The sequence below is a fragment of the Pteropus vampyrus genome, unplaced genomic scaffold (genome assembly GCF_000151845.1).
Source record: "Pteropus vampyrus isolate Shadow unplaced genomic scaffold, Pvam_2.0 Scaffold417, whole genome shotgun sequence".
NCBI lineage: Eukaryota > Metazoa > Chordata > Mammalia > Chiroptera > Pteropodidae > Pteropus > Pteropus vampyrus.
In genome coordinates, this window is record NW_011889198.1 from 272618 (window position 1) to 296656 (window position 24039).

The following is a 24039-nucleotide window of genomic DNA, read 5'->3' on the forward strand; positions in this document are numbered from 1 at the left end:
TGATTGCCTGAAACCTAACAGTTTAGGGACACTTATCTACATTCTCCTATCTCCACCATTAGCTCCCATTTTCTTGGCTGTTGTGGAGTTAGATGGATCCCTTAGTTTATTATTTCTGTATCCACCAGCCTGATTATTTCTAGAAAAATTGGTAAAAATTAGAAATAATACCATCACATATTCGGGAGCCTCTCCTACGTTTCCCATAGGTGACATCAGTCCTCACTAAAACCCTGTGACTGCTTTTCTCTTTGCCCAAAGATCTTCCAGGGTCCTACGGACACACAGGCCACACGGACAGGTAGGTCAGCATAGGTCCCAGGCCAGTGCTCCGGTCTGTCATTTTGCACATGAAGCCGAGGCTCAGAGCGGTAACTCATCCAAGGTCACAGTGAGAGTCACCAGGGAACCAGAGCCCAGGACTGCAGGACGCTCCTCTCCAACCCATGGTCTTTACTAGTATCTCTACCACAGCGATTCTAAATCAGGAATGACCGTGCCCCTCCTTCCCCAGGGGACATTTGGCAATGTTTGGGGACAGTTTTGGTTGTCGCAACTAGGGGGAAGGGCAGTACTAGTGGTACCGAGTATGCTGCTGAACCTGCTACCACGTACAGGAAGCCCTCTCAACGCAGAACTTTCCAGCACAGAAGGTCGATAGCGCGGCCACCGAGACCCAGCTGGCAGGGCTGGATTTGGGGCCAGGGAGCATGTGCTCCGGCTCGGACTCGGAACAGAAGGGACTTGGGTTCAGGCTTTTTCATCTATAAAAAATGGAGATACTAATAATATAATTGGCCTATAAGGGTCTCACTGGCTCGTGACGCTTGCATTTGAGAAGGAATGCTTAAAACTTCCCCGTCAGAGTCCTACCTCACGACTTATGTGTCCTGAGCTGCAGGGACGCTTCCAGAAGAGTTGGTTCGGGGTACGTAGGCAGCCGGAAGCCCTCAGACCCTGCGAAAGGCCATTCTCGGCTGCCAGTCCACCTGTCCTGTCCCCAGGGTGGCCTGGGCACTCGCGCTTCAAGACAAGACAGACGGAAGGGCAGCTGTCTCTGGGCCTCGCTTTCCTCATCTGTAAACCACTCGGGCTTGTCCCGCTGGCTCCAAAAGCGTGAGGGAGAGAAGCCCGCTTTGCTACGGGCGATACGAGGCGGCTAGGCGGGCTTTTGCCAGAACTTTAGGCCGCGCCCGCGAGACCCCAGGCGAGGGGCGGGGCCCCGGGTGTAGGGCGGAGCCCGGGAGAGGAACGGGGGCGGGGCATGAGTGAGGGGCGGGGCCTGGGCGAGGAGGGGGAAACGGGACGAGGGGCGGGGACGGGGCGAGGGCGGGGCCTGGGCGAAGGGCAAGAAGCGAGGCGAGGGGCGGGGCCCGAGTGAGGGGCGGGGCCTAAGTGAGGGGCTGGAAGCCAGGTCCCCTCCTTCTCCTCCTCTCGCCGTCCCCGACTCTGCTCAGCTTGGCCGCCGGGACCAGGTAAGAGCTCCGGCGCGAAAGAACCGGGCGGCGAGCGGGCCAGACCCCGCGCGGCAGGGCGGGAGGAGGAGCGCGCGGCGGCGTTTGGGAGGCAGTCGCTGTCCCCGGCCTGCGGCCCTCCGTCTGCGGTTTAGGAAAGAGAGGCTGCAAACCGTCTCCTCAGGGTTTATGGAAACGGGCGCCGTCCTCCTCAGCGGCTTCCTCTTCCCACCGAGGACCTCCTCCCCATCCCTGAGGAGAGGGGCGCTCCAAGTCCCCCGAGTTAGTGACAGGGCACTCGATGCCCCGGAGCGCCGCTTCCTCAGCCTGTTTCCTGAGCCCCCTCTCCACCTGCGTCACCCCCCACCCCTCCCCTCCGACTCCGAAAAACTGGGCGCCCTTTCCCCGTGTTTCCCAAGGCCGAAATACTGGGAGCCGGCCTGGGTGGGCCCAAGGCGCCCCGCGCCCCGCACAGCGCCCCGGAACGTTCGGGGTAGCTGTTTGCCCCCGGACGGGCGGAGGCGGCGGGGAGCCGGCGGGCCGCCGGTTACAGGGTGCTGCCTTCCTCTTCCGGAGGCTTCTCAGGGCCCGGGGACACCCTTCCGAGGGGTGAGTGACTGAGGGAGGGGCCTGGGCATTGGTGGCCCGCTGGGTGCATTTGACAGCTGTGGCTCCTGTCACATGACCCGCATCGAGCTCCCCAAACCGGTCCGGGTAGCCCTGAGTTTCCCAGGCCCGGGCCGACCAGTACGGGGAGCTGGGCTTGTTCTTGCTCGTCGCTCAAGATCGCTTAGGGGAACTGAGCGCTGGGAACATCCCACAGTCAAGCTCCGTGCCAGCTGCAGCTTCGAAAAGGGAACATGGTGATGGAGGGCTTGGTCCTCCCCAGTCCAGCGGGTTTCTGTTTCGCCAGCGGGACTGTAGACCAGGATCTCCAGCCGAGATGATGAAAATGTCCCTTAATGTACGTGCTAGACACTGGAGGTGTTAATAGCGCCACCCACTCACTTAATTCGTAAGTGGGATATTCAATAAAAAAATAAATAATTATGTGAGATCAGGACAGTCCTGGAAATTCCAGGTTGTTGAGTCACACAGTAGGACACTTCACTTGTCAAGGGGCAGAGACTTAGATGAAAGTAGAGAATGATTTATGGCACAGTGCATTTGGGAGCCAGCTTGTTTGGCGTAGGTAGAAAATAAAGAAATTGGCCACCATCACTGTCTGAGAAAGGCTTGGGGGAGGGGTGAAAAAAAAGGCTTTTGGGGGGACTTGAAATTGTATATTCAGCTTTCTTTCTTTTTTCTATAGTCTTCTCAGTTTTTTGTCAAGCCAAAAAAAAAAAAAAAACAAGTTCTCAGAGGTAATACCATTAATATTTTGTTAGATGTCCTTCTAGATCTTTTACTATGGGACATGTACATAAAATAAATATGTTTATGTAACCATATGGAATATTTTATAATTCTTTAATAATTTTTTTCACTTATCCTGGACTTATTTTCGTGTCACTAAATAGCCACATTATCATTTTATCGACAATATAGTACTTCATTGTATGAATTTATCATTATTTAGCCAGTTTTCTACTACTGACAGACCATTAGGTTCTTACTACCATTTGTTATTTATTATATATTATAATCAAGGATGCACTGCACATCCTTTTGGTACATTTTGATATACCTGTTTGATTATTTCCTTCGAGTTCCTGGAAAAGAAATTGTTGGATCAAGGTGTGTGCAATTTGAAATTTTGGTAGATACTGTCAAGTTACCCACTCTCTGTGCACCCATCATCAGTGTGTAAAGACAGTGTGTAAAGGCTCTCGTTGGGCCGTTTGGGTAAGACCACTAATGCTTTAAGAAACTTTTTGTTTTTTCCAGTGACAGCAAGAGACGGGATGACATGAGAGATTCGACTGCTCCCTGCACTGGAGAGCTTAGTGGTAGAAGAATTAAGCCCTAAGAGATTGAAGTGGATTGCAGGATGGCCAAAGAGGAAACCCCGAGTACCTCAAAGGACTTCGAAGAATTGCAGAGAAAGCTGTCTTTGCTGATAGAATCCATCCAGAATAACTCGAAGGTCAGGTTCCAATCAGTATGTATAAAGGAAAGTCCCAAAGTAACACTAGTTTTCACAGAAAGTTATGTCTGTCTCAAGTAGAATTTGGAGGTAGGTCAGGAGTCTCTGCCTTACCACCCCGCCACGTCTAAGTTATGACCTTCAAGTTCATTGTTCAAGATGGCTGCTAGAGCATCTGCCATTATATCCATATTCCAGGCAATAGAATGGAGAAGGGGAAGAAAGACTTACAAGCCACCCTGAATTTCAGGAGACTTCCTGGAAGTCACACATACAATACATCCAAATACATCTCATAGACCAAAATTCAGTCACATGATCACCACTTGTGGCACATGCAACTCTTTAGCTGGATATAGAGGTGACTCTCAGTCTATGTCACAGATATCATAGCTTTTCAGTTTTGTTGTTAATTTTAACTTCTCTGTTACCCTGAAAATGAGGGGGCCAAAGTCTACTTTAAGATTGGTGTTCGGTGTTCCACTAGAAATATGACATGAGCCACATATGCGATTTAAAGTTTTCTGGTAGCCACATTTAAAAAGAAGCAGGTGAAATTAATTTTAGTGATGTATTTTACTTAACCTGATATATCCAAAATATTACCATTTCAACATGTAATCATTATAAAAAATTATTGATGGAAAAAGTTATTGAGATGCTTTACACTTTTTTTTTTTTTCTGTACCAAGTCTTCAAAACCAGTATGTATTTTACACAGCGCATTTCACTTTGAACTAGCCACTTTTCAGGTGTTCGGTAGCCATTCAATGGCAATGGGACTTCAGATAGTATATTTCACTTTCTTGCGTATTTACCTTTATTGCTCTCTCCTGTATGCTTTTCAGGGAAAAAATAACAGCTCTCAGATATAATACTATTAACATTTTCTTGTATATCCTTCTAGACTTTTTTCTACTCATAAAAATATACATGTATATGTAACAAAATAAACGGTTTTGTAATCTGTTTTTTGTATCAGATAGCACAGTTCCACTAGGGTCTATTTGAAGAGATATCATTGTGCAATCTAGAGTAATATACTCCATTGGAGATCTCTTCTGGACTTATCCCAAAATACTTCTGGTACTCTTTGTGGATTTAGCAAGCTATTTTTAAATTCAACAAGTAACTTTCTAGTCAGCAGGCTGAGACTCTTGTTGTACAAGTTAGCTCAGTAAGAAAGGCCCTCATGCTCATCCACCTCTACAGTTCATTCTCATTATACATTGTGTCCCATAAAGTCACCTCAAACACTGAATTCGCAAGTGCTGAACCGTTGCTCCTAGGGGAAATGCAGGATTAGGTTCTGGCAAACTTCTGGTTACAGCATTTTCATCAATAATTAACACATAACCTGGTTTATGTACATTTCTGTTTAAAGACACTGTGTTTAATGCATATGGTCGATTCATTAACATTGACCCTATGGCCAGCTGCACCATAATTCGCCTGAACAAAGCTCACCAAACGCATTTTATTTTCTCTGTAAGGCACACCACTGCCTTCTTACACCCAGGAACACTAGATGCTACTTCTGTACATGGGTGCCATTTTAAATGGCAAAATTACCAACAAAAAACATTAAAATGTGAAGAACAAAAAAAGGTGGCACTAAATAGACCATGAAAAGGACCGTTGTTAAGATAGCCGAAACAAGAAGGTGGAGTGTCACCTAGATGGACCTCACCTGGGAATGTGTGTTTCAGGTAACTCAAACTTTTTGCTGCTTTGTGCATGTTTGCAAAAGCACCGCAAGTATTGATTTGGGGGTTACAAATCAGTTTTAGTGAGTAAGCAAATTCACAACTATGAAATCCGCAATTCATGGGGAATGACTGACTAACCTCGACTGAGCACTTACTATGTGCCAAGCACTATGCCAGGTATTTGGTGTGTCTTATTTAATAGTCACGTCCACCTTCTGAGGCAGGCCTTTAAAGCATATGAACTCTGCCCTTGATCTTAGGTCTTCAGCCTTGGTCATTAGAATACATTTGTGCTAGATAACTGTCAGGCCAGCCAACTCTCGGAATGATGGGACAGGTTATCAGTTGGCTAAGCCTTGATGTTCTTCAGATAGTCCTGAGGAAGAATAGTGTTTTAAAAAAATTTTGTTGTATTAATTGAATGAATAATTATATTAACTCAATACAGTCATATTAGAGGAAAAAGGAAAGTGAATCACTAACAGATCTAGCAATGGTGATTATCATTATCATCATTATGATTATTAGGCCCCTTCACTATGTAATTTTTACAAATGTTGTTATAATCATGACAGATATAGTTCTGTGTTTTTATTTTTGCTTGCTATTGTACATTGATGTTTTCCATATTGAAGCATGGGTCTTCAGAACAATTGCTTTTACTGGTAGTAGAAACTTCTATCGTATTGACACACCAAAATTTACATAGCTATCCCATTGTTTCTGGAATATTTAAATGATTTCTTTTCCCCAAGTAATTGTAAACCTTCTCTGAGAGGTTAATATGTCCCTTGAACTCTAGATAGGAATAGATGGCTTCCAGATGGAGTGTTTGTGTAACAACTCCATCGTCTTTTAGGAAGTCTCTGGAATGCCTCCTCAAATTTTAATTGTCTTACTTTTAAATGGAGAGAGTCAGAAATCTGCTCAAAACAGCTTAAGCAGATTAACCCGTGGGTGGGACCTGCAGGCATTTGGGGAAATGTAAGACTTTCTTAGAAGCCAAGGGCAGGAAGTGAACTGGGGCAGAGCCTTGGGGGTCAGAACCCGTCACAGGAGTCAGAGACGACTCTCCCTCCCCGCCATGTTTGGGGCCATGTTGCTTCTCTAGTTTTGTCTTCTGCACCTGCCGCATCCTCCTCCTCTGCAGCCTGGCCTCCTCCTTGGCTCTTCTGTTCACCTGGGCAGACGCGATTGTTCAGTCTGGCACCTTCAGCTCCCCGTGTCTCCCTTGTCTCCCAGCTGAAGCCCTCTAAGGGGCCTGGTCTGGAAGGGCCCAGTTCCTAAGAGCAAGAATCTTAAATACTGGCCCTTTGTCCCTATCCTGGAATGTGTGCATTTTAAAATACCCCGATCTGACCTAGGGCAAGTCGCTTAGGGTCATTGAATCTCCATGTCCTCTAAAATAGGCAATGCTGGCCTAAAGGTTTGCTGTGAGGATGACCAGAGATGCTGTTTGAGAAGTCTTTAGCACAGAGCCTGGCATGCGATGGTGCCAGTCTGTCCCAGCCTGGTGTTACTGGGCTCCTCAGCGCAGCACCCAGCCTGTAAAATCTGGGTTGGATAACCTGTTCCGGCTTCCAGGATGGGGATGGAAAATTACAGCGTGTGTTACTGAGTAGCAAGTCTTCCCACTTTCCATCCTCCCACCGCATCCCCCTCTGTTGCCATGAGAATGAAAAGTTAATTGCTATATTCTAACCCCTAGATTTAAAGAACGTTAAGCAGCTCCTCCTTACCTGCCGCGCAGCATCGTAGGGAGAAAGAAACAAGAAAATGACACTGAGAGCACCTACAGCAGTGCTCGGCACCTGAGCGTTTAACGAATGTTCTCTGTTATTATTATCGAGTGTCACTGAATCTCGTCTTCCCCTTCTGTGGCAGACTGGCACGAGCAGGGGCGGCCCTTCTTCCCGAGGGAAGACGACTGCTGGGCTCAGCTGTCTACGATGTAAAATGCTCCCTGCATATCTGAGTGACTTTCTGTTCCTTGGTTGTAGGGCCCAGCCTCAGAAAGAGGCCAAGAGAAAAGTAGATTCTTTCAGGACTAGAAAGAGCAGTCCCGCCTTTCCCCTCACTCTCAGATCCCCATGCCAAACTGTCCCCAAGTCCTGCCGCCGTTTCTTTGTCATTCCGCTTTCATACTACGTTTCCTCTTCCTCTTCCCTCTGTGGCCATCAGTATCGCTTGCCCGATTTCTTGCAAATCTTCCTAACTGCCTCTTGCACATGACTGCCAGGCTCATTTTTCTTTTCTTCTTTTTTTAATTTACTTTTCTAATGGAAGAAATGATTTTAATTTTTTTTTCTTAAATTATTTTTTGGACTACATCACAGTCCTGCTCAAATGCCAGCAGTTTGCTTCCCATTTTTTTCTTTCTGTTTTCTTACTTTCCAATGAAAATACTATCTGACCCATGTATATTATTTAAAATTTTCTATTAGTCACATTAAAAAGCATAACAAGAAACAGGTCAAATTAATTTTAACAATGTTTTATATAGCCCAATATATCCGAAACATTATATTTTCAACATGTGATTAACATTGAATAATCGTTAATTTTTTACATCCTTTTTTTATATACTTAGAGCACTCAATTCAGATACTAACTTTTCATTGGAAATACTTGATCTCTATTCAGATTTCATAAAATTTACAGTTGAAAAACTTATTTGAAACATACCCAACTTACTTGCAATGTAAAAATTTTCCGATGACTAAATCAAATTTCAGTTTTTAAATTTAAATTACAAATTCAGTTCATTTATCACATAAGCCCCCTTTCAAGGGCTCAGTGGCTAAATGTGGCCGCTGTGCTGGACAGTCCTGGTACAGCTCTCAGGGCTGGCATCCTGGTGTTCTAGCCTCATCTGTTCCTCCCCACTGTGGTTACTGGGTCTCCTGATTATAAGGATGAGAGATTACAGATCACCCTGTCATATTACACCTGGGGGGCGTTTACTAAGGGTACGTGTGGACTACAGCCCCTAAGCAATCCAGACCTGAGACAACTCGAGGGGCCGGCCCCACTCCTGGGGTCCTCTCGTGGTCCCTTGCCTCTCTCACCTTCAGCCACCCTAACAGGAGAATCTCACTGGGTTCTGGTCCTCGAGTATCAGAGCTGGGCAGTCCTAGCCCAGAGGCGATTCCTGGTACTGTCCCCTCTGGCTGGAGAAGCTGAGTAGCCACATCTCTGGCAGTTTTTGTCAGAATGGAGTAGCTGGAGTCAGTGTAGCCAGTGGGCATTATGCCATTTTGTAGCCTGTTAAGCTATGTCATTTGTCACGCCTCAAGAGTTATCAGGAGGTGATGCTGAAGCCCCAAAACCAAAGGCTGGGACTCCTTGGTGCAGGCTTTTCTAACTCATCAGGGTGAGCCCTGTGCTTTGGTCACCGTTAACTTGAACTATAAAACCCTCCTGCCTTCCAACTTGCCCTCCGCACTCCCACCATTTGAATCATTTGGGTGAACAGCTATTTTTAGGAGGCACATGTGTTTTGGGCAGTGGCATCTGAGATTGCTATAGCTTCAATTATGTCTTCATTTCAGTAGTTGGCCTACAAGGCGCTAAGGAATGAGACACAGGAAGGACCAGTTTTGATGGAGAAATTTCTAGAATGATGAAACTTTTCAAGGGAACAGGAACATGTCATTGCTGAGGAGAGAGTGGCATAAGAAGAGGGGGGAAGCCAATCTTTGTGGGGTTCCCTAGGGCCAGCTCTGCATTAAAGCAGCCTTCTTCAACTGAACCAGACCCCAAAATCCTTTTACCTGGTGAAGAAAGATAACCATTTATTAATGTGGCTTAAGTTTACAGGAGTCGTCAGGCGCTGGCCTATCTGTGGCATCCAGCTTGATGACATAAAAGCATTTTTTCCTAATGAGGTGGCAATCTTTGAAAGCATTTGACATTTGGATGACTATATTTAGCTTTGAATGACTATATTTTGCCACTTGGAAGCTATATGACTCTAGAGTCATCCAGTCTACAGCTCAATTTCAACCTGCAGAGAGATCATATGGGGATCTCATTTAAAAGGAAAATCTGATTCAGCAGGTCTGGGCAGGGCCTGAGATCCTGCATTTCTAACAGGCTCCCAGGGGAAGCCGAGTAGCTAGTAGCTGACCTCTCTGTGCCTCTGTGAAGTAGGCACATTGTCCATACAGTTCATGGGTGCACACAGCTGCTGGGGGTGCCTTCCGAGAGGGGGTGCGTTGAGCGGCAGAGCCATGGCTGGGTCTTCCCTCCTTCCACCAGACTTGAGGTTGGCTGGGGCCCTCAGACTTGCCATCTGTCCACTGCTTCCTTAAGTCATCACTGGGGTGACTTGTGTCTTGGGAGGATTGTTATTGTGTCGACTTCTCACTCAGGAGCCTTCCAGCTTTACGACCTCTGGTTACACTTCCTGTAGCTCAGGCGGATCTGTCAACGTGGCATGCAGACGTGGCATTCAACCCTGGCCCTTTCTTCTCTGCTTGCAGATGGTTGCCTTTCTGAAGTCTCCAGTGGGTCAGTACCTGGACAGGCATCCTTTCGTGGCCCTCACCTTGCTGGTGTTTATTGCAGTGTCGGCCGTTCCTGTTGGGTTCTTCCTGCTCCTCGTGATGCTTACCTCCCTGGCTGCTTTTGTGGGAGTCGTTTTACTAGAAGGTATCCTGCTCAGTTATTCGCCCCATTAGAAAATGACTCAATCGGGAGGACATTATTTGTTGGGCATCTGCCACTCTTGTCAAAGGTCCCTATTGTCAAAATCACATCAACCAAGGCAGCTTGTCAGAATAGTTAAAACGTGGACTCCACCGGTGCAATTTTGGACAAGTTATGATGTAAAATGGGGATATAATAATACTATCTCAAAGGGTTATTGTAAGGATCGAAGCTTACAGTTCCAGAAAGTATTTAGCACAATCCACGGCACAGAATAGGTCTCCATGAATGCTAACTATTATCATTAAACGGAGAGGCCATTCACTCCACAGCTAGTTATTGAGCACCTATTGTATGCCAGGGCCTTTGTTAGGTACTAAGGTTCCCCCTTTCCCACCCTTCCTCCTGAAGTCTCACTGCCGACTGTCAACTTCTCCCTGTGTTGCTAAGTTAAAATTACTGAGAAAGCACATCTGATTGGCTCAGTTTGCCTTTAAATCAGATCATGAACCACGAGATACTGACCAAAGAGATGGTTGTCATCAAGTCAAGCAATCACTTTTGGTCCATTCTATGGCTTCCCAGAGCTAAGGGCATCTAGCATTGTTCCCCTGCCCATTTACCCTTGAAAGAGAAGGTGGGCATGGTAGGCAGATGGGCCAAATGCAGCCTGGCAGAGTGGTTGTCCAGTAGATATTGATGGATAGATGGATGAAAGAATGAGTAACAAAAGTAACAAAAGTGAATTTAGAGAGAAAGGTGGGGGCCCCTATGTTTTGGTGGCATCGTGGAGCTTCACGGAAGACGGGACTCTGAGATGTGCTGTAACGTCTTGGTTTCCTTTGGGCAAGGATGGTCTCTCTAGACAGCAGGAACAGCTTGTGCAAAGCCTGTAGAGAGGTGGTTCTCGAACTTGAGTGTGCATAAGTCTTAAATTTGCTTTTTGACAATGCGGACTTCCAGCCCTCATCCAGAGATGAAGTCTGCAGTAGGGTCCAGAAATCTGAATTTTTAACAAGCCTCCCTAATGCATCTGATTCTAATACTGTGGTTATTGGTCACATTTTGAAAAACACTGATCTAAGATTTTGTAAATCTTTATGAAAAGGCAGCACATCCATTTATATTCTAGAATTTCCTTCCTTTTCAGGGTCCATCCCTGAAACGATCACTGTGGGTGATCCCCTGTCCTGGGATATTTGTTCACTCCCAAGGCAAGGAGAAAGGTGTCTGCCATGCATCATTTCCTGTGTTATTAGTTCTATGCTGGGGAGTGGGATTTTCTTACAAGGGAGGCAGAGAAAGGACTGGGCAGCCAAAAACGACCACAGCCCATCACACACACGATAAGTCATTTAAGTGCCATGTCAACACTCCTTTCTACAGAGGAGTTAAATAAAACTCCAGGCGGCCCAGTCACACCGTCATCACTTGACCAGGCTCAAACTCGGACTTGTCCACTGTGGAAGTCCATGCTCTCTCCATTGTAGCTTTTGCTCTTTTTCCCTCACAGACCCCACATTATGAAAAATGTATTTTCTCTGCACTTATTTGACGGTAATTCATTAGTACTCATGGTGGGTAAATAGACCAATCACACCTTATGATTAATGTGTGGTAGTTGCCAGGCTATCCATTGTACATAATCAAAACCTACATTTAGATTTTACTTTATTTAGCCCGCAGAGCCTTTCTATGAATGCTTTATAGATTCTAGCATTCATTAGACAGCTTGAAACATTGGAGGTGATTTTCCTCCCCTATCCTTGCCTCGGCTGCCTCCTGCTAGAGGATTCCACCGGGAGCCCATCCCTGACCTTGAGGATGAAGGGGTCTCAAACTCAAACACCTGTGGGCCAAAAAGGAACAAAAATGAGCCAAGTGCTCCAAGCTCAAGGCAGTCATGTGCTGCTTAATGACAGGGATACACCGGGAGAAATGAGCCATTAGGCGATTTCATCACTGTGCGAACGTCGCAGAGTAACTCACACAAACCTAGGTGTGTGGTCCACCGCACACTTGGGCTGGATGGCAGAGCCTGGTGCTCCCCGGCTCAAGCCTGTACAGCATGTACATACAGTACTGTAGGTGGCACCCTTGTATAGGACTCTTGCCATGAATGGAGCTTGCAGGACCGGAAGTTGCTCCAGGTGAGTCAGTGAGTCAGTGGTGAGTGGAAGCGATGGCCTGGGACATGGCCGTGCACGGCTGTAGGCTTTATAAACACTGTACATGTGGCCTGTCATTGACCGAAATGACAGCATGTTGTTAGGCAGTATGTGACTGTAATTTGGGAACAGTGGGTCTCAAGGAACCGGAAGGGTCGGCCAGTTGCCACCGTGCAATGATGCCCACTCAGGTGCTTAGAGTTCCTTTTTAAGTGATGCTAGAAATCTGGATTTTTATGGGAAATCTACTCGCTTTAAAAATCTGAGTTTGACTGTCGTTTTAAACACAGTGGCCCTGGGTCTGGCGCCTCTTCTTAGAATGCTTACCCTAACCACATTCTCTTCTAGGACTGGTCATCTTCGTGGGCGGCTTCTCACTGCTTTGTGTCCTCTGTGGTTTGGGCTTCGTGTCGCTCGCCATATCAGGGACAATCATAGTGTCCTACGTGGTGGTCTCCAGCCTTGTCAACTACTGGTTTTCTCCCAGGTAAATACATATCAATGTCACAATTTAATCTTTTCCATTCGGGGGATTTTTATAAATAATGCCCTAACCTCAGTCGGTGTCTAGAAGTAAAAATGTAAGAGGCAGGTGTTCACACAGTTCCCCATACACGTCATACATCAAATGGGAATTTATAATGGAGTTCCGCTGCTGTCATCATCCAGCACACATGTGACAACTCATTTTGTTGCCGTGGCAACTCTACGGGGTAGTTATTATTGATTGAGTCCTTTAAAAACATGTCCATGAATTTACAAAAAGTCAAGGTGTTTTTCTGTGAATCTGGAGCTCTGACTCTGCTGTCCCACCGTCTGTTCTGATCCCCTCTGCTCTTCAGAGTGTGCGTGTCTAACCACTGAGTGTACACCTTGTGTTCGAGTATATGAATTTTGTTCCTACATTATGGCTCCTGAATGTCAGCTACTTCGTCTGGGGCCTTGACGGAAGGAATAGTGATCTATTTAAATGCTCAAGGGAAAACCAGCACTGTGGTGACCTTACTGGGAGACAGTATGTTTGTGTATAATGGGCCACCATCCTAAGGGATTTTCAGAGATGATTTTTGTCGTTTTGTCCTTGTTGATGTTAGAATCTGATTCCCAAGTGGGATGTGACTCCATTGGGCTTCATTTAAGCTCTTGCTGAATTGACGGTGGTGGCTAATACCCATTAAGCTCTTGCTCTGTGCCAGGGACTCTGTTAGGAACTTTCCAGGCCTTAGCCCCCATGATCGTCACAGCCATCCTGTGGGGCAGGTCCTAGCCCCATGCTGTGACAGGGAAAATGAGGCCAAGTCGCAGGGAAGGGACTGAAATCCAGACCAGTTAATTCCAAAGCCTCTGAACCAAGATGCCAAGTGACTCTACAACAGGCATCAGCAAACAATTTCTGTAAGGGGTCAGAAAGTAGCTATTTTAGACTTTGCAGTTCATGAAGTCTCTGTTGCAGCCACTCAAAAACAGCATAGACAGTAAGCAAGCAAGAGTGTCGCTGTGTTCTAATAAAACTTTATTTACAAAAATAGACAGTATGCTAGATTTGGCTCGAGGGCCACGGTGCTCTAACCCTTGCTCTAAAAGAACCAATATCCTGAATTTTGCTTTTCTACAGCATAGCCCTTAAATTTCTTCCCAAAAGGTTTATCATATATTGGAAAATAAAATGTGAAATTAGTATAATTTAAAATCTCTCAGGTGTGGGTCTCATAGGATTGCTTAGTTGATATTCCTGGAGCCACATTCAACTTCTGGTAAATTGCTTTGATCACTCTCGGTCCTAAAGGAGATAAAGAGAGAAATGTTGGTCTGTTTGGCTTATTGAGGCTGATGCTTCCGAGCCAAAATCCCTCCCTGCCTCTGAAGCCTGTTCTGCTATGTCACAAGAAATAGCAAAATAGGAAAGCCACCTATTTATACGTGAAGAGGTCGAAAGAGATACTCAGGATTTGCCCTTGATCTCCTTATCCTTATCCAACAAGGCACTTAGACCCATTGTTTTAAGTAGGGCAGAGTTTTCAAGCTATTTGTCCTCAGGTCCTGTTTGACCATCTTAAAAATGATTGAGTCTTCCAAAAAGTTTTGTCTATGTGGTTTCAATGTACTGATGATTACTCTAATGGAAATTATAACACCAACTGGAAAAATATTTATTCATTTAAAAAGAACAATATTATCTGTTAACATAAATAACATTTTCATGCAAAGTAACTAGATTTTCCAATACAAGATGAAATAAGTGAGCGTCCGTGCTTCACATTTTGCAGACAGCTTTCACGTCAACCTTAGCAGGAGTCGGCTGGGTTTGTACATCTGCATTCATTGCACTGTGATGCGTTACTATGGTTGAAGTGCTGGAACTAGAATACCCAGCCTCACAAATGGTGGCTGGAAAAGGGAGGAAAAGCTTTTTCAGATGACTAGGGATGTTCTTTGATAGAACACCAAAACTCAGTAAGGGGTAGTTTCTTAAAGGTTAATCGAAATGTGAACTTTTTGTATGGTGCATCCTCACTTAAAGTCATTGCTAGGTTCTAAGACTTTAAGCAAAATGACGTACAAAGCCAATTTTACCATAGGTAATTGATATAAACAAGTGTCAAGTTCCTACAGCATCTCATCAGTGTTAAAAAAAAAACGGCGTTATTCAAGGACGTGCTCTACTTTGTTATATTAAAATCCACTGGTCTATCTGGCACTTTAATAGATTTTTTTTTTTTTTTTACCGTGCATGATTTTGTAACTTCATGTACTGGTCTTTTGGAGAATATCGGTTCATTGAGTGATGCCCATCTTCCAAATATACCGTGAAAAACTCCACCGTTCCTTTGTGAGGGGATGCGAGTGAGACAGGCACGTGGTATGTTGTATTATTAGGAAGACAGTTGTCACCTGAAACCCCTGCACTAGTGAATTCTTCTACACTCAAGAAACAGAAAACTCTCTTGTTAAATGACCCAAAGCATCAGTGCGGGAGAAGAGAAGAACAACTTTATTCCACGATGCAAATGGGATTTTGACCCTAAGACAAAAGATAACACAACTAAAATTGTTAGAAAAAGAAAAAAAAGGAAACAAAACTGTAAAATGTTCTTATGAAAATTGACCAGTCTTTTGAAGAAAGGCGTTGACCTGCCTCCCGCGTAAATCAGCTAGCCCCTGAGAAGGAAAAAGCGTGTCGCTTTGTAAGGGAGTCAGCGAGACCTCCCCTGGCAGGTGGGGAGCCAGGACAGCCAGTGTCCCTAGAGCCACCACATCACTTACTTTCCATCACACTCAGTCTCCCGAAGCAACCAGAGCGGGCCTAGCCTCCTCACGTCTGTACTAAAGACCAGGTAAGGTTTCCCTCTTAGTAGTCATCAGGTAGGAAACGCTTTGGGTGGCAAGTAGTGCAAACCTAAGCAGGTAACTAGTTTACACAAATAGGAGTTTACTTTTATTGCATAACATAAAGATGGAGAGCGCCCAGGGCTTGTGCAGACACCCCGTGGTGTCATCAACGTACCAGGCACCTCCTGCCTTTCTGCGTTGCCATCTCTAACTCATTGGTGTGTGACCTCATGGCCACAATGAAGCTGCTATGGCTCTGGCTACAGCAAGTACCTTCAAGGCAGGATGAAGGGAGGGAAAAAATGAGCCTTCCTTCCCCAGTTGAGCCTGGCCCTTTCCATCAAGTAAGTGAACTCTTTCCCGGGACCTCTCCCCATCCTCCCCCAACCAACTTCCTTGGCTAGAATCTTGTCAGACGGCCACCCTAAGCTGGAAGGAGGGTTGGGGGATGGACTACTTGGCTTTCTCAGCTTCTGTAGTATTGAAATGACTGTCAGTCAGCCAAGCTCTGGTGCGTGACAGTGGGCGTCGGTGCTGGCAAAGCTATTTGAAATTCTGAGACAAGTTATTCTAAGATTCGGTTAATATCAACAGCACTACGTCCGTCCCACTTCCCCTGAAACCTACCATCACAGACACTAAAAAAGACCAGACTGACCCTTTCCCTCTGGTGAGGTTGTTAAGAAACAGCCAGTTAATTGGAATCTGAAGACCAGGGTCCGAATCTCAGCTCTGCCATGTTTTAGCTGTGTGATCTTGAACAAGCTATTTAACTCCTCTGTTTTCTTTCATTGGTAAAGTAGGGCTACTCCTTGCTCTACCTTTCTCAGTGGATCGTTGCGAGGACACAGACAACAATTGGGGAAAACACAATAACCACATTAGAACGAGGAAGGGGGACCATAATCCCTACTCCCCAGTTCAGTCATTTTAACCTGTATGCCCTCAGTTTCCTACTGTGTAAAAGCAGAATAGCCCCAAATCTGGTGTGGTTACAAGAAGCAGCTAAAAAGAAACCATCAAAGAATGTCATGTATTCAGCTATGTATGCTCTCAGCATCGCTCCTTGAAGAGGCCCTCGAGCTAACCATCTCCTCTTGTTACCAAACAGACCACTGACGCCAAACCCCAGTGGCGACTGCCAGCTGGCTACGAAGCCCACAGCCTCAGGGGGGCGCTGCCAGGAATGACCGACCCAACGGAACCAGAGCTTTTTCCCAGCCACCTCTGGAAGGCTGTTGGATCGTACACACTCCTTGGGATTCTGGGATTCTGGGAGGCTGGGTGGTCCAGCACTCCCTGGACATGCCCCCTGGCTTTCTCACTCGTCATGGGATCCTGCAGCAGCCGCGCTGGACATCTCGTTGCTCCCGTGTCGGTTCTGTCGGCTGGCCTGCCCTCACGTGGACAATCAGCAGAGAACCGTGATGGCTCAGTGGCTCCTCCCACCTCTCACCCGCTTCTCCCCAGTGATGCAGACTTGACCTTGGCAGGGTCCTGAGCCTTGCAGCCTACCCACTTGACCCTAAAGGCTCAGATCTTGTGCCCGAGGGCACAGTTTGGGACAATTGTAGATTTTTTTTCTTTTTTCTTTTCTTTTTTTTTTTTTTTAAGACACGAGAGGAACTGTTTATTCACTCATTTGAAACAAGAGGTAGGAGTGAGGTGGGGGGAGGAGGCAGGAACCCAAAACAGAACACATTCTTCTGCCTTACTAGCTGTTTATCAGGACAGCAACATTTTGTAATAATGGCCTCTTAGACAAAGTTGGAAAATAGAGTCCAAACTTAATTTAATGGCCAAAAGCATTTTGAAAAAGTGGGGAAGGTATAGCTTCCACCCTTGAGTACTGTTAAGAGCTGTTACTTTTCTAAATATTTGCACTCGAAACTTTTGTATTATTTTATAGAACTTCCCACGTTAAGCCTTTAAACAGTCCTATGAAAACGCTAAAGGACTACAGAAAAATTTAAAATCCTATGGGATTTCTGCTTTAGTGGTTTATTTGCTGTGGTATCTTATTCAATAAATATTTATTTAGATGAGCAGTTTTTCTTTATGCCTTATCCCCTTCCTGTCTGGACATCAGACCAGCTTATTCCTTCTCTGTGGATTCATGGCAGATCTTGGGTAATAAGGCTTTTTAGTTGCCAGTGATATACATTCCACTCACGGTGGCTTAAAAAATGGGGGCTGAGGAGGAGGGATTCATTTCACTCAACTAAAAAAGCCAGAGGGTAGACCTTCGGGCCCTGCTGGGGCCAGGGGCCCCGGTGATGTCATCAGGCACCTCTCTCCCTTCAGCTCGGAGCACTGCTGTTCTCGATGTGAACTGCTCCTTCACGCAGTCCCTCCCCACATGGACATTCCCCATGACAACCAGCCACACCTGTCACTCAGGTTGGCTTCGCCTCTCCTAGAGAACAAGGACTGTGTATTCCTGCCAGTCCACGGGGTATTAATATTACAAGTCGATGATTATTGAATGCTTGTTTCCTTCACATCAGTGTCTGCTATTGTGTGTCCGGCTGGGTTCTGAGGCTTCAGTAACAAAGAATGAATAGGTCCCGGGCCTCCCGAAGGTCACTTTCTAATGCACGAGTCACTTAACAAGGGTACCGGTTCTCTGTCGTTACCTAACAAGTCACCACAAACTATGGACTTGAAAGAACACATCTATTTTTCTCACAGTTTGTGTGTGTTAGGGGTCCTAACTCGGCTGGGGAAGGGTCCGCATCCCAGCTCGCATGGTCGTTGGCAGCATCCAGTTTCTTGCAGGCGACGTGACTGAGGCCCTCACACCCTCCTATGGCAGCTCATGTGTCTGCCTGTTTCTCTAAGACTACCAAGAGAGAGGGTCTCTTAGCAAGACGTGCCTTACATTCTTGTAACGTAATGCATGGACATGTGCGCGTAATCATGTACATCCGGTCAATTTTGCCATATTCTGTGAGTTGGAACCAATCACAGGTCCCACCTACATCCAAGAGGAGGGCATGTATACCCATAGGTGGGGATCACGGGCCGCACTTTAGGGCCTACGTGCTGCGACAAGTAACGAAATATAGACTGCGGTAAGCTCACTGAAGAAAGTAAAAAGGGGCAAATAAGCCACAATGAGGGCCTTCTTCTCTGTGAACCGAAGAATGAGAAGCTGCCACCGTGCCAGGAGCTGCAGGGTGGGTGTTCCCAGCGGAGGGCACAGCAGCACAAAGGCCCAGAGACCAGAAGGAGCTTAATGTAGTTAAGAAAAGGAAGTGACGTCAGCATGGCTGGGCCTGGCGAACAAACAGCAAATGGGCGAGAGACAGGAGCCCACCGCGTGGGGCCTCACAGGGTGAGAAATTTACCCCGAAGAGCAAAGGGAAGATGACGATGACGGAGAATTTCACACTCTATGTGAAGAGGGACATGATCACACCCAGATTTTTAAATGTCACTCCGAGGCCAACAGATGGGGAGCAGAAGGCCAGCTAGGAGGCCAGCGAGAACCAGAGCAGAGGATGCTTGTGGCTTACACTGGGCTGCAGCTAGTGGAGATCTTTGTTGGGAGAGCCTGTAGCGTTTAGTGGTGGGTTGCATGGTGGGGGAGGGGTGAAGGAAAAGGGGGAGCACAAGGATGGCACCTAAATTTTTAACTGAGCCAGTGGGTAGAGAGTGACACTATTTTCTGAGAGAGGGGCTGCGTGAAAATTCAAAACCTGCTCTGCTCATATTAAGTCAGAGATGCCACTTTGACACTGAGAAGATGTGTCAAGAAGACAGGTGACTTAGAAGCGTAGGTCCAGGCTGGGGATGCAAGACTTGGGGCTGTTTTCAGGGCTGAGAGCTTCGCCCAGCCTGCTCACGGAGTGCTCACCTGACAGCGGCCAAGAGATCGTTCCAAAATGTGGTTCCGATCACGCCAACGTCCAGCTTCAAACTGCAAAGTGTAAGGTGCTTTCCCATCACACTTACAGTACCACCTCTTTCTTTCTCGTGGGTAAGACCCATCCCAAGCCGCCTCTGCTGGCTTCTCACATTTCATATTCCATCACTCTGGACCTGAGAGGTGAAACTAAGGTTCAGAGTTTAAATGTCTCACATGATTCAGCCAAGAAGTGTGCATCTAAATGAAAGCCTTGCAGGTTGGACTCTGTCCATCACACTGCCTGCGGTCTAAGGCCTTTGCTGATCAAATGAAGTAAAATTATGTCCAGAACCCAGCACAGTGCCTGCCACAGAATGGGCCCAGGAAGAACAGTTGTCAGAATGCGTGGTGCACCATCACTTAAAGCCGAGTGGCACAGGAGCGTGTAAAAGGCCTCTCGGTAGACATGCCAAGAGGAAATGTTAAGACTCACCGGTTATCTATCATTAGTCTTTCAGACGCAGTTTAATGTGTGGCTCATTTGGAAAGACAATGGATCTTCAGAGCATGACAACTGTAACTTTTTTAATAGGGTTGAATGTTAAATGATCAATATGTCTACGTGTTTGTTTTGAGCATTTGCCACATGCCCGGTGCTATTTAAACCCTAGACACATCCGTATGCATTTCCAGCCAGTTTTCGCTGCCAAGCATTTTAGAGATGAGGAAACTTTAAGGTTGAGAGGGCGCCCGGAAGCAGAGGTGGGATTTCAGCCCCAATCTGCCCGACTGCAAGCCCATCCTTGTAACTAGCGAGCTGCTGAGTGTTAACGCCTCCTCCTGCCTTTGGGGCTTGTTGTGCATCCTCCAGCAGGAGAGGAGAGGTAGAGCTCTGGAGAAAGCGGGTGGAACTTGAGAATAACTTGCATTGTCTTACCTGTGCCACAGCAACCCCCACAACACACGCATGTGTGCGCACACGCGCGCCCTGAGCAAACGTGAGGGCGCGCACACACACATACACACCCTGAGTGATTCGGTGAGTCGCGGCAGTTATGAATTATCCAAGCATTTTCTTTGTCTCCCTGGAAGAAAGTAAGGAGGTGGGGATGATGTGCAAATCTGGAACGCCTCTCGCATACGTCGTTGTAGTGAATATTATCCATCGTGTTTGGTGGGAACGTTGAAAACCACGGATGCTGCCACATCTGCCACCACGCCTCTCATTCCAAACGCCCCACCTTCCACGCCCCAGCCGGCTGGCTCGCGCGCACCGTCTCTGCACCCACAGCCCTTGAGGGCCAAGCATAATGAGCGGGGTGACGACAACCTGCCTGCGCTTCGATGTCTTCCATCTGTAACGAGAACCCAGGTCATCGAGAGATTGAAGCCCATGATCTCTAAATTATGAAAGTGCTACGAAACGTTAGAACAATTGAAGCTTTTCTTGACCAGGTTGCATCGTGTTTGCCATTACTCCCCGTATATCTATCTGGCCTCCCCGCCCCTCTGCCCTGTCTCAGCCTGTGCTCTGAGGCCGGAAACAGTGTCTGTGTCTTTTCTTTCAGGCGGCCCAGAATGTTGTACGTAGAAGCCTCTGGATAATGTTTACTGTTGACTGGAAAGACCGAGGAGACTAGATCGACAGCAGGTCTCAACTGGAGGTGATGTCGCCACTCCCCTCTGCCCCGGGGATATTTGGCCGTGTCTGGAGGCATTCTCCATCATCACCGCTGTGTGTGTTTGGGTGAGGGGTGCTGCTGGCATCCAGTGGGTCGAGGCCAGGGATGCTGCTCGACGTCCTGCAATGCACAGGACGGCCCCCTACAGCGAAGAATGATCCAGGCCCAAATGTCAACAGTTCCGAGGACGGGAAACCCTCATCTAGACAAATAGTGAGAATTCAGAGCCCCAGGCCGAGCAACAGCAGCACTGGACTGGGGTGGGGGGTCTGGGGGCTGGGCGTGGCCAGATGTGCGCCAGAGCAGCCAGTTCTCCTAGTGTATCATGAAAACGCATTTGTGAGATAGGTCAGGTTTTCAAAAAGCTTCCCCATCCCTTGCCACCCCTGACCTTTTATAACGGTCCTGAGAGGTCCTGCCGTTGTCACCTGCGTGCCCGACTTTCAACTGGCAGAAGAGGAAATGGGGCTAATAGCAAGTCATCTGCCAAAGGTCCCAGAGCTGGCTCATGAATAAGCCCGGAGAAACTTGTCACTGGCCTGTTCCCCCCACTCTCTGCTGCCTTTCATTAAAGCAGAAGTGACAAGGATGAGATGTCGGGAGAGTAGACTGTGGGGACATTGGGAGGGAGAGGCCCTTCCAGGCTGGAGATGTGGATTGGCTTTCCAAAACTCAAGGCCGGGTGCACGTTCTCCAGTCCTGCGCCCCACGGTAGGTGCCGGAGCTTCCAGCTTCATTTGGAAACCTTGGGAAGCCAGCAGAAGGAAATGGAACGCCAGCTTCCTAGAGAAAGTGCTTCATTTCTGAGCCAGCAGAGGGCGCTCACGTCCGGGCGATAAGCTGCCGGGGCGATAAGCTCCTCGGGCTGCAGCCACAGCCCTGAGCTGGAAAGTTTCTTTGACTTGTGCATACATACATGGGGTGGTCGGAGGCAGATTCTGCGTCCGTAGGTCTGGAGCAGGACCTGAGTTTCTGCACTGTTTACCAACTCCCAGGTGAAACCTTCCATGGACCACATTTCGAGTGGCAAGGTGATAGATGCCCTGGCCAGTCCTCTCCTGCGGATGACACACCTGAGGCCCAGAGAGGGACAACTGCTGACTCTGGGCCACGCTGTAAGTCTGCAGTGCCGGGCTGGAGCCCAGGCCTCCGGCGCCCGCTGCTGGCCTCATGACACTTTCCCTGCCCCTCTGACCCCGAAGGGAGGGTGGGAGCAGGGTCCCTAAGTCTGGTGAGAAGTAAGCACCACCAGCTCCTTTGAATCAAGCTTCTTTGAGCTACATTTTGGGGCAAATCACTTTCCTTGCAGAAGTACCAGTGAGAATTCAAGGCTGAACAGAATCAGAATCTGGTCCTCTTGGGTCCTGAGGGAGCCAAAGCGAAACAAATTTAGCAAAAGCTATTCTTATTTTTGGTTCAGAGAAATTTGGCTATTAATCCTAATGAGGGAGCTTGCACCCTATTCTGAGTGAGGAGGCAGCATTGGAGCTCAGCCTCCTCCCACACGGTTCCTCTCTGCCGATCAGGCTGCCTCCCCCGGGTACCCTAGAAGTTGAGAACACGCCTTTAATCAATGTGCCTTGTATTTGCCCCAGGTGACCATGGCAACTAGTGTTCACACCAGCAGCTGCTCCACAGTCAGCTCGGCTTGTCGCTCTGAGTTCTGCCTCAGCGTTTGTGGCAAACACATCAGAACCGGGTCTCACTGTGGGGCAGCCTTGGGGTCCAGGTCACCCCGATCCCGACCTGTGACTCTACACAAACAGACCAACTCGTAGATGAGACCGGGGCTCAAGATGCTCATCTGTCAAATGAGTGTTTCTAGCAAGTGTTTCGCAAGTTGTGGGTGGTGACCCGGTAGAGGGCGTATCAGCTTTCTACTGCTACTGTAACAAAGAACACATCTACAGGCTTAAAAAAAAAAAAGATTATTTTACAATTCTGGAAGTCAGAAGTCCAAACTGCAGCAGCAGAGCTGTCTGTGCGCCTTCTGGAGGAGCCGGGGCAGAGCCCACATCCTTGCTTCCCCAGCTGTCAGATGCTGTCTGCATCCACTGGCTTGTGGACCCATCGCTGTGACTTCTGCTTCCACAGGGACCTCTTTGACCCTGAGCCTCCTGCCTGTTTTAGAAGGACCCTCGTGAATGAGCCCACGTGGATAGTGTCCCCATATCGAGACTCATCTGCAAAGTCCATTCGGGGCCATGGAAAGGTAAGAGCATTCGATTGGTGGGAATCGGGATGGGGGGGCGGGTCATGACCGGGCTACTGCATAGCCAGAAAACCGATTGAGGGCCAACATTTCTCTAAATTCCATTTTAAGATGAACAGCAGATGCGATGTTTCTGGCTCTAGCATATAACTAACAGGGATTCAAACTTTCCTATGTGACTACAAGGCCATTTCTTGCTGCATCATTAGCAGAATGCCTCATTCTCTCACAAAGCAACGCCCAGAGAATGGCCTTGAACTTGAGACGACTTGAACTTTTGACCCTGACTCTGGAAAGACCAGACCTTTCACACAGTGTAAATGTAGTTGTTTCCTTCCCCCCATCAGGGTTCAGTGTTACCACATAAATCCAACGAAAAGATTTGAAAGGAAAGGCCACGCTGGAAGATAAGGCCAAAGGATCCAATATTAAAACCCTGCAGTGTCGCACGATGACCAAGTAGACACACACTTCTTTCGTCAAGAGGGTTAGATTTTGAAAAACCCACGAGTATGACCACTCACGGTTGAGGGCTGAAAAGAATCCCCAGCACTGAAGACTTCCATATTTCTATCTATCTTCACCTCCCTGCCACGTAGAGATTTAAACACTTCACAACTTTTGGTCCTAGCGAAAACTCCGGTTTAGATCCAGAGCTGTTCTAGTTGCAGGACGCAGTGAATTTGTTTTATGTGAGATATCTTGAATGTGGTCCGTTAGGGCTACAGCATGAAGCGGACACAGACTTGACAGCATAGACTTGTAGCCCAGCACAGGATGGGGCACCCTCGGCAAAGTCTCAGGAGGAGGTAGTGTGCAAGTGTAGGAGTGGGAAGGAGTCCGTGGAGCCCGGAGACTCAATCCCTAAGTTCTCAGGAAAAGCTGTCTACTTACTTGA

The 24039-nt window shown here is 47.4% G+C and overlaps 2 protein-coding genes and 1 long non-coding RNA gene across 7 annotated transcripts in view; 2 read left to right on the top strand and 1 right to left on the bottom strand.

Annotated features, from left to right (window-relative positions):
* Nucleotides 1-1158, bottom strand: part of DNAH3 (dynein axonemal heavy chain 3) — a 149540-nt gene extending 148382 nt beyond the window's left edge. Inside the window, exon 1 of the mRNA XM_023523811.1 lies at nt 874-1158. The gene's annotated coding sequence lies outside the window, so the exon portion shown is untranslated. The remainder of the gene's footprint in view (nt 1-873) is intronic.
* A 209-nt stretch (nt 1159-1367) lies between these two features.
* Nucleotides 1368-17442, top strand: TMEM159 (transmembrane protein 159). 5 transcript variants are annotated; one of them, XM_023523816.1, is made up of 5 exons: nt 1368-1475; nt 3342-3540; nt 9664-9902; nt 12416-12554; nt 16509-17442. In XM_023523816.1, the coding sequence occupies exons 2-5, from the start codon at nt 3445-3447 to the stop codon at nt 16896-16898; spliced, it is 864 nt and encodes a 287-aa protein (XP_023379584.1). In that variant the 5' UTR covers nt 1368-1475; nt 3342-3444; the 3' UTR covers nt 16899-17442. The 5 variants fall into 5 exon arrangements, with proteins under 5 accessions (XP_023379584.1, XP_011379252.1, XP_023379585.1 ...); XM_011380950.2 differs by having other exon boundaries at nt 9734-9902; nt 16509-16809; XM_023523817.1 differs by lacking the exon at nt 1368-1475 and adding an exon at nt 2011-2063.
* Nucleotides 17443-20810: 3368 nt separating this feature from the next.
* Nucleotides 20811-23598, top strand: LOC111731989. Its single transcript, XR_002777391.1, has 4 exons — nt 20811-20911; nt 21925-22044; nt 23024-23141; nt 23489-23598. It is a non-coding gene; the product is annotated as an uncharacterized LOC111731989 (long non-coding RNA).
* The last annotated feature ends 441 nt before the right edge of the window (nt 23599-24039 follow it).

Bases quoted from the DNA above. Each gene is read 5' to 3' on its own strand.
- TMEM159 (XM_023523816.1), top strand. From the start codon at position 3,445: ATGGCCAAAGAGGAAACCCCGAGTACCTCAAAGGACTTCGAAGAATTG. The intron at 9,903-12,415 runs GTATCCTGCTCA...ATTCTCTTCTAG, and splicing joins GGGAGTCGTTTTACTAGAAG to GACTGGTCATCTTCGTGGGC. The intron at 12,555-16,508 runs GTAAATACATAT...GTTACCAAACAG, and splicing joins AACTACTGGTTTTCTCCCAG to ACCACTGACGCCAAACCCCA.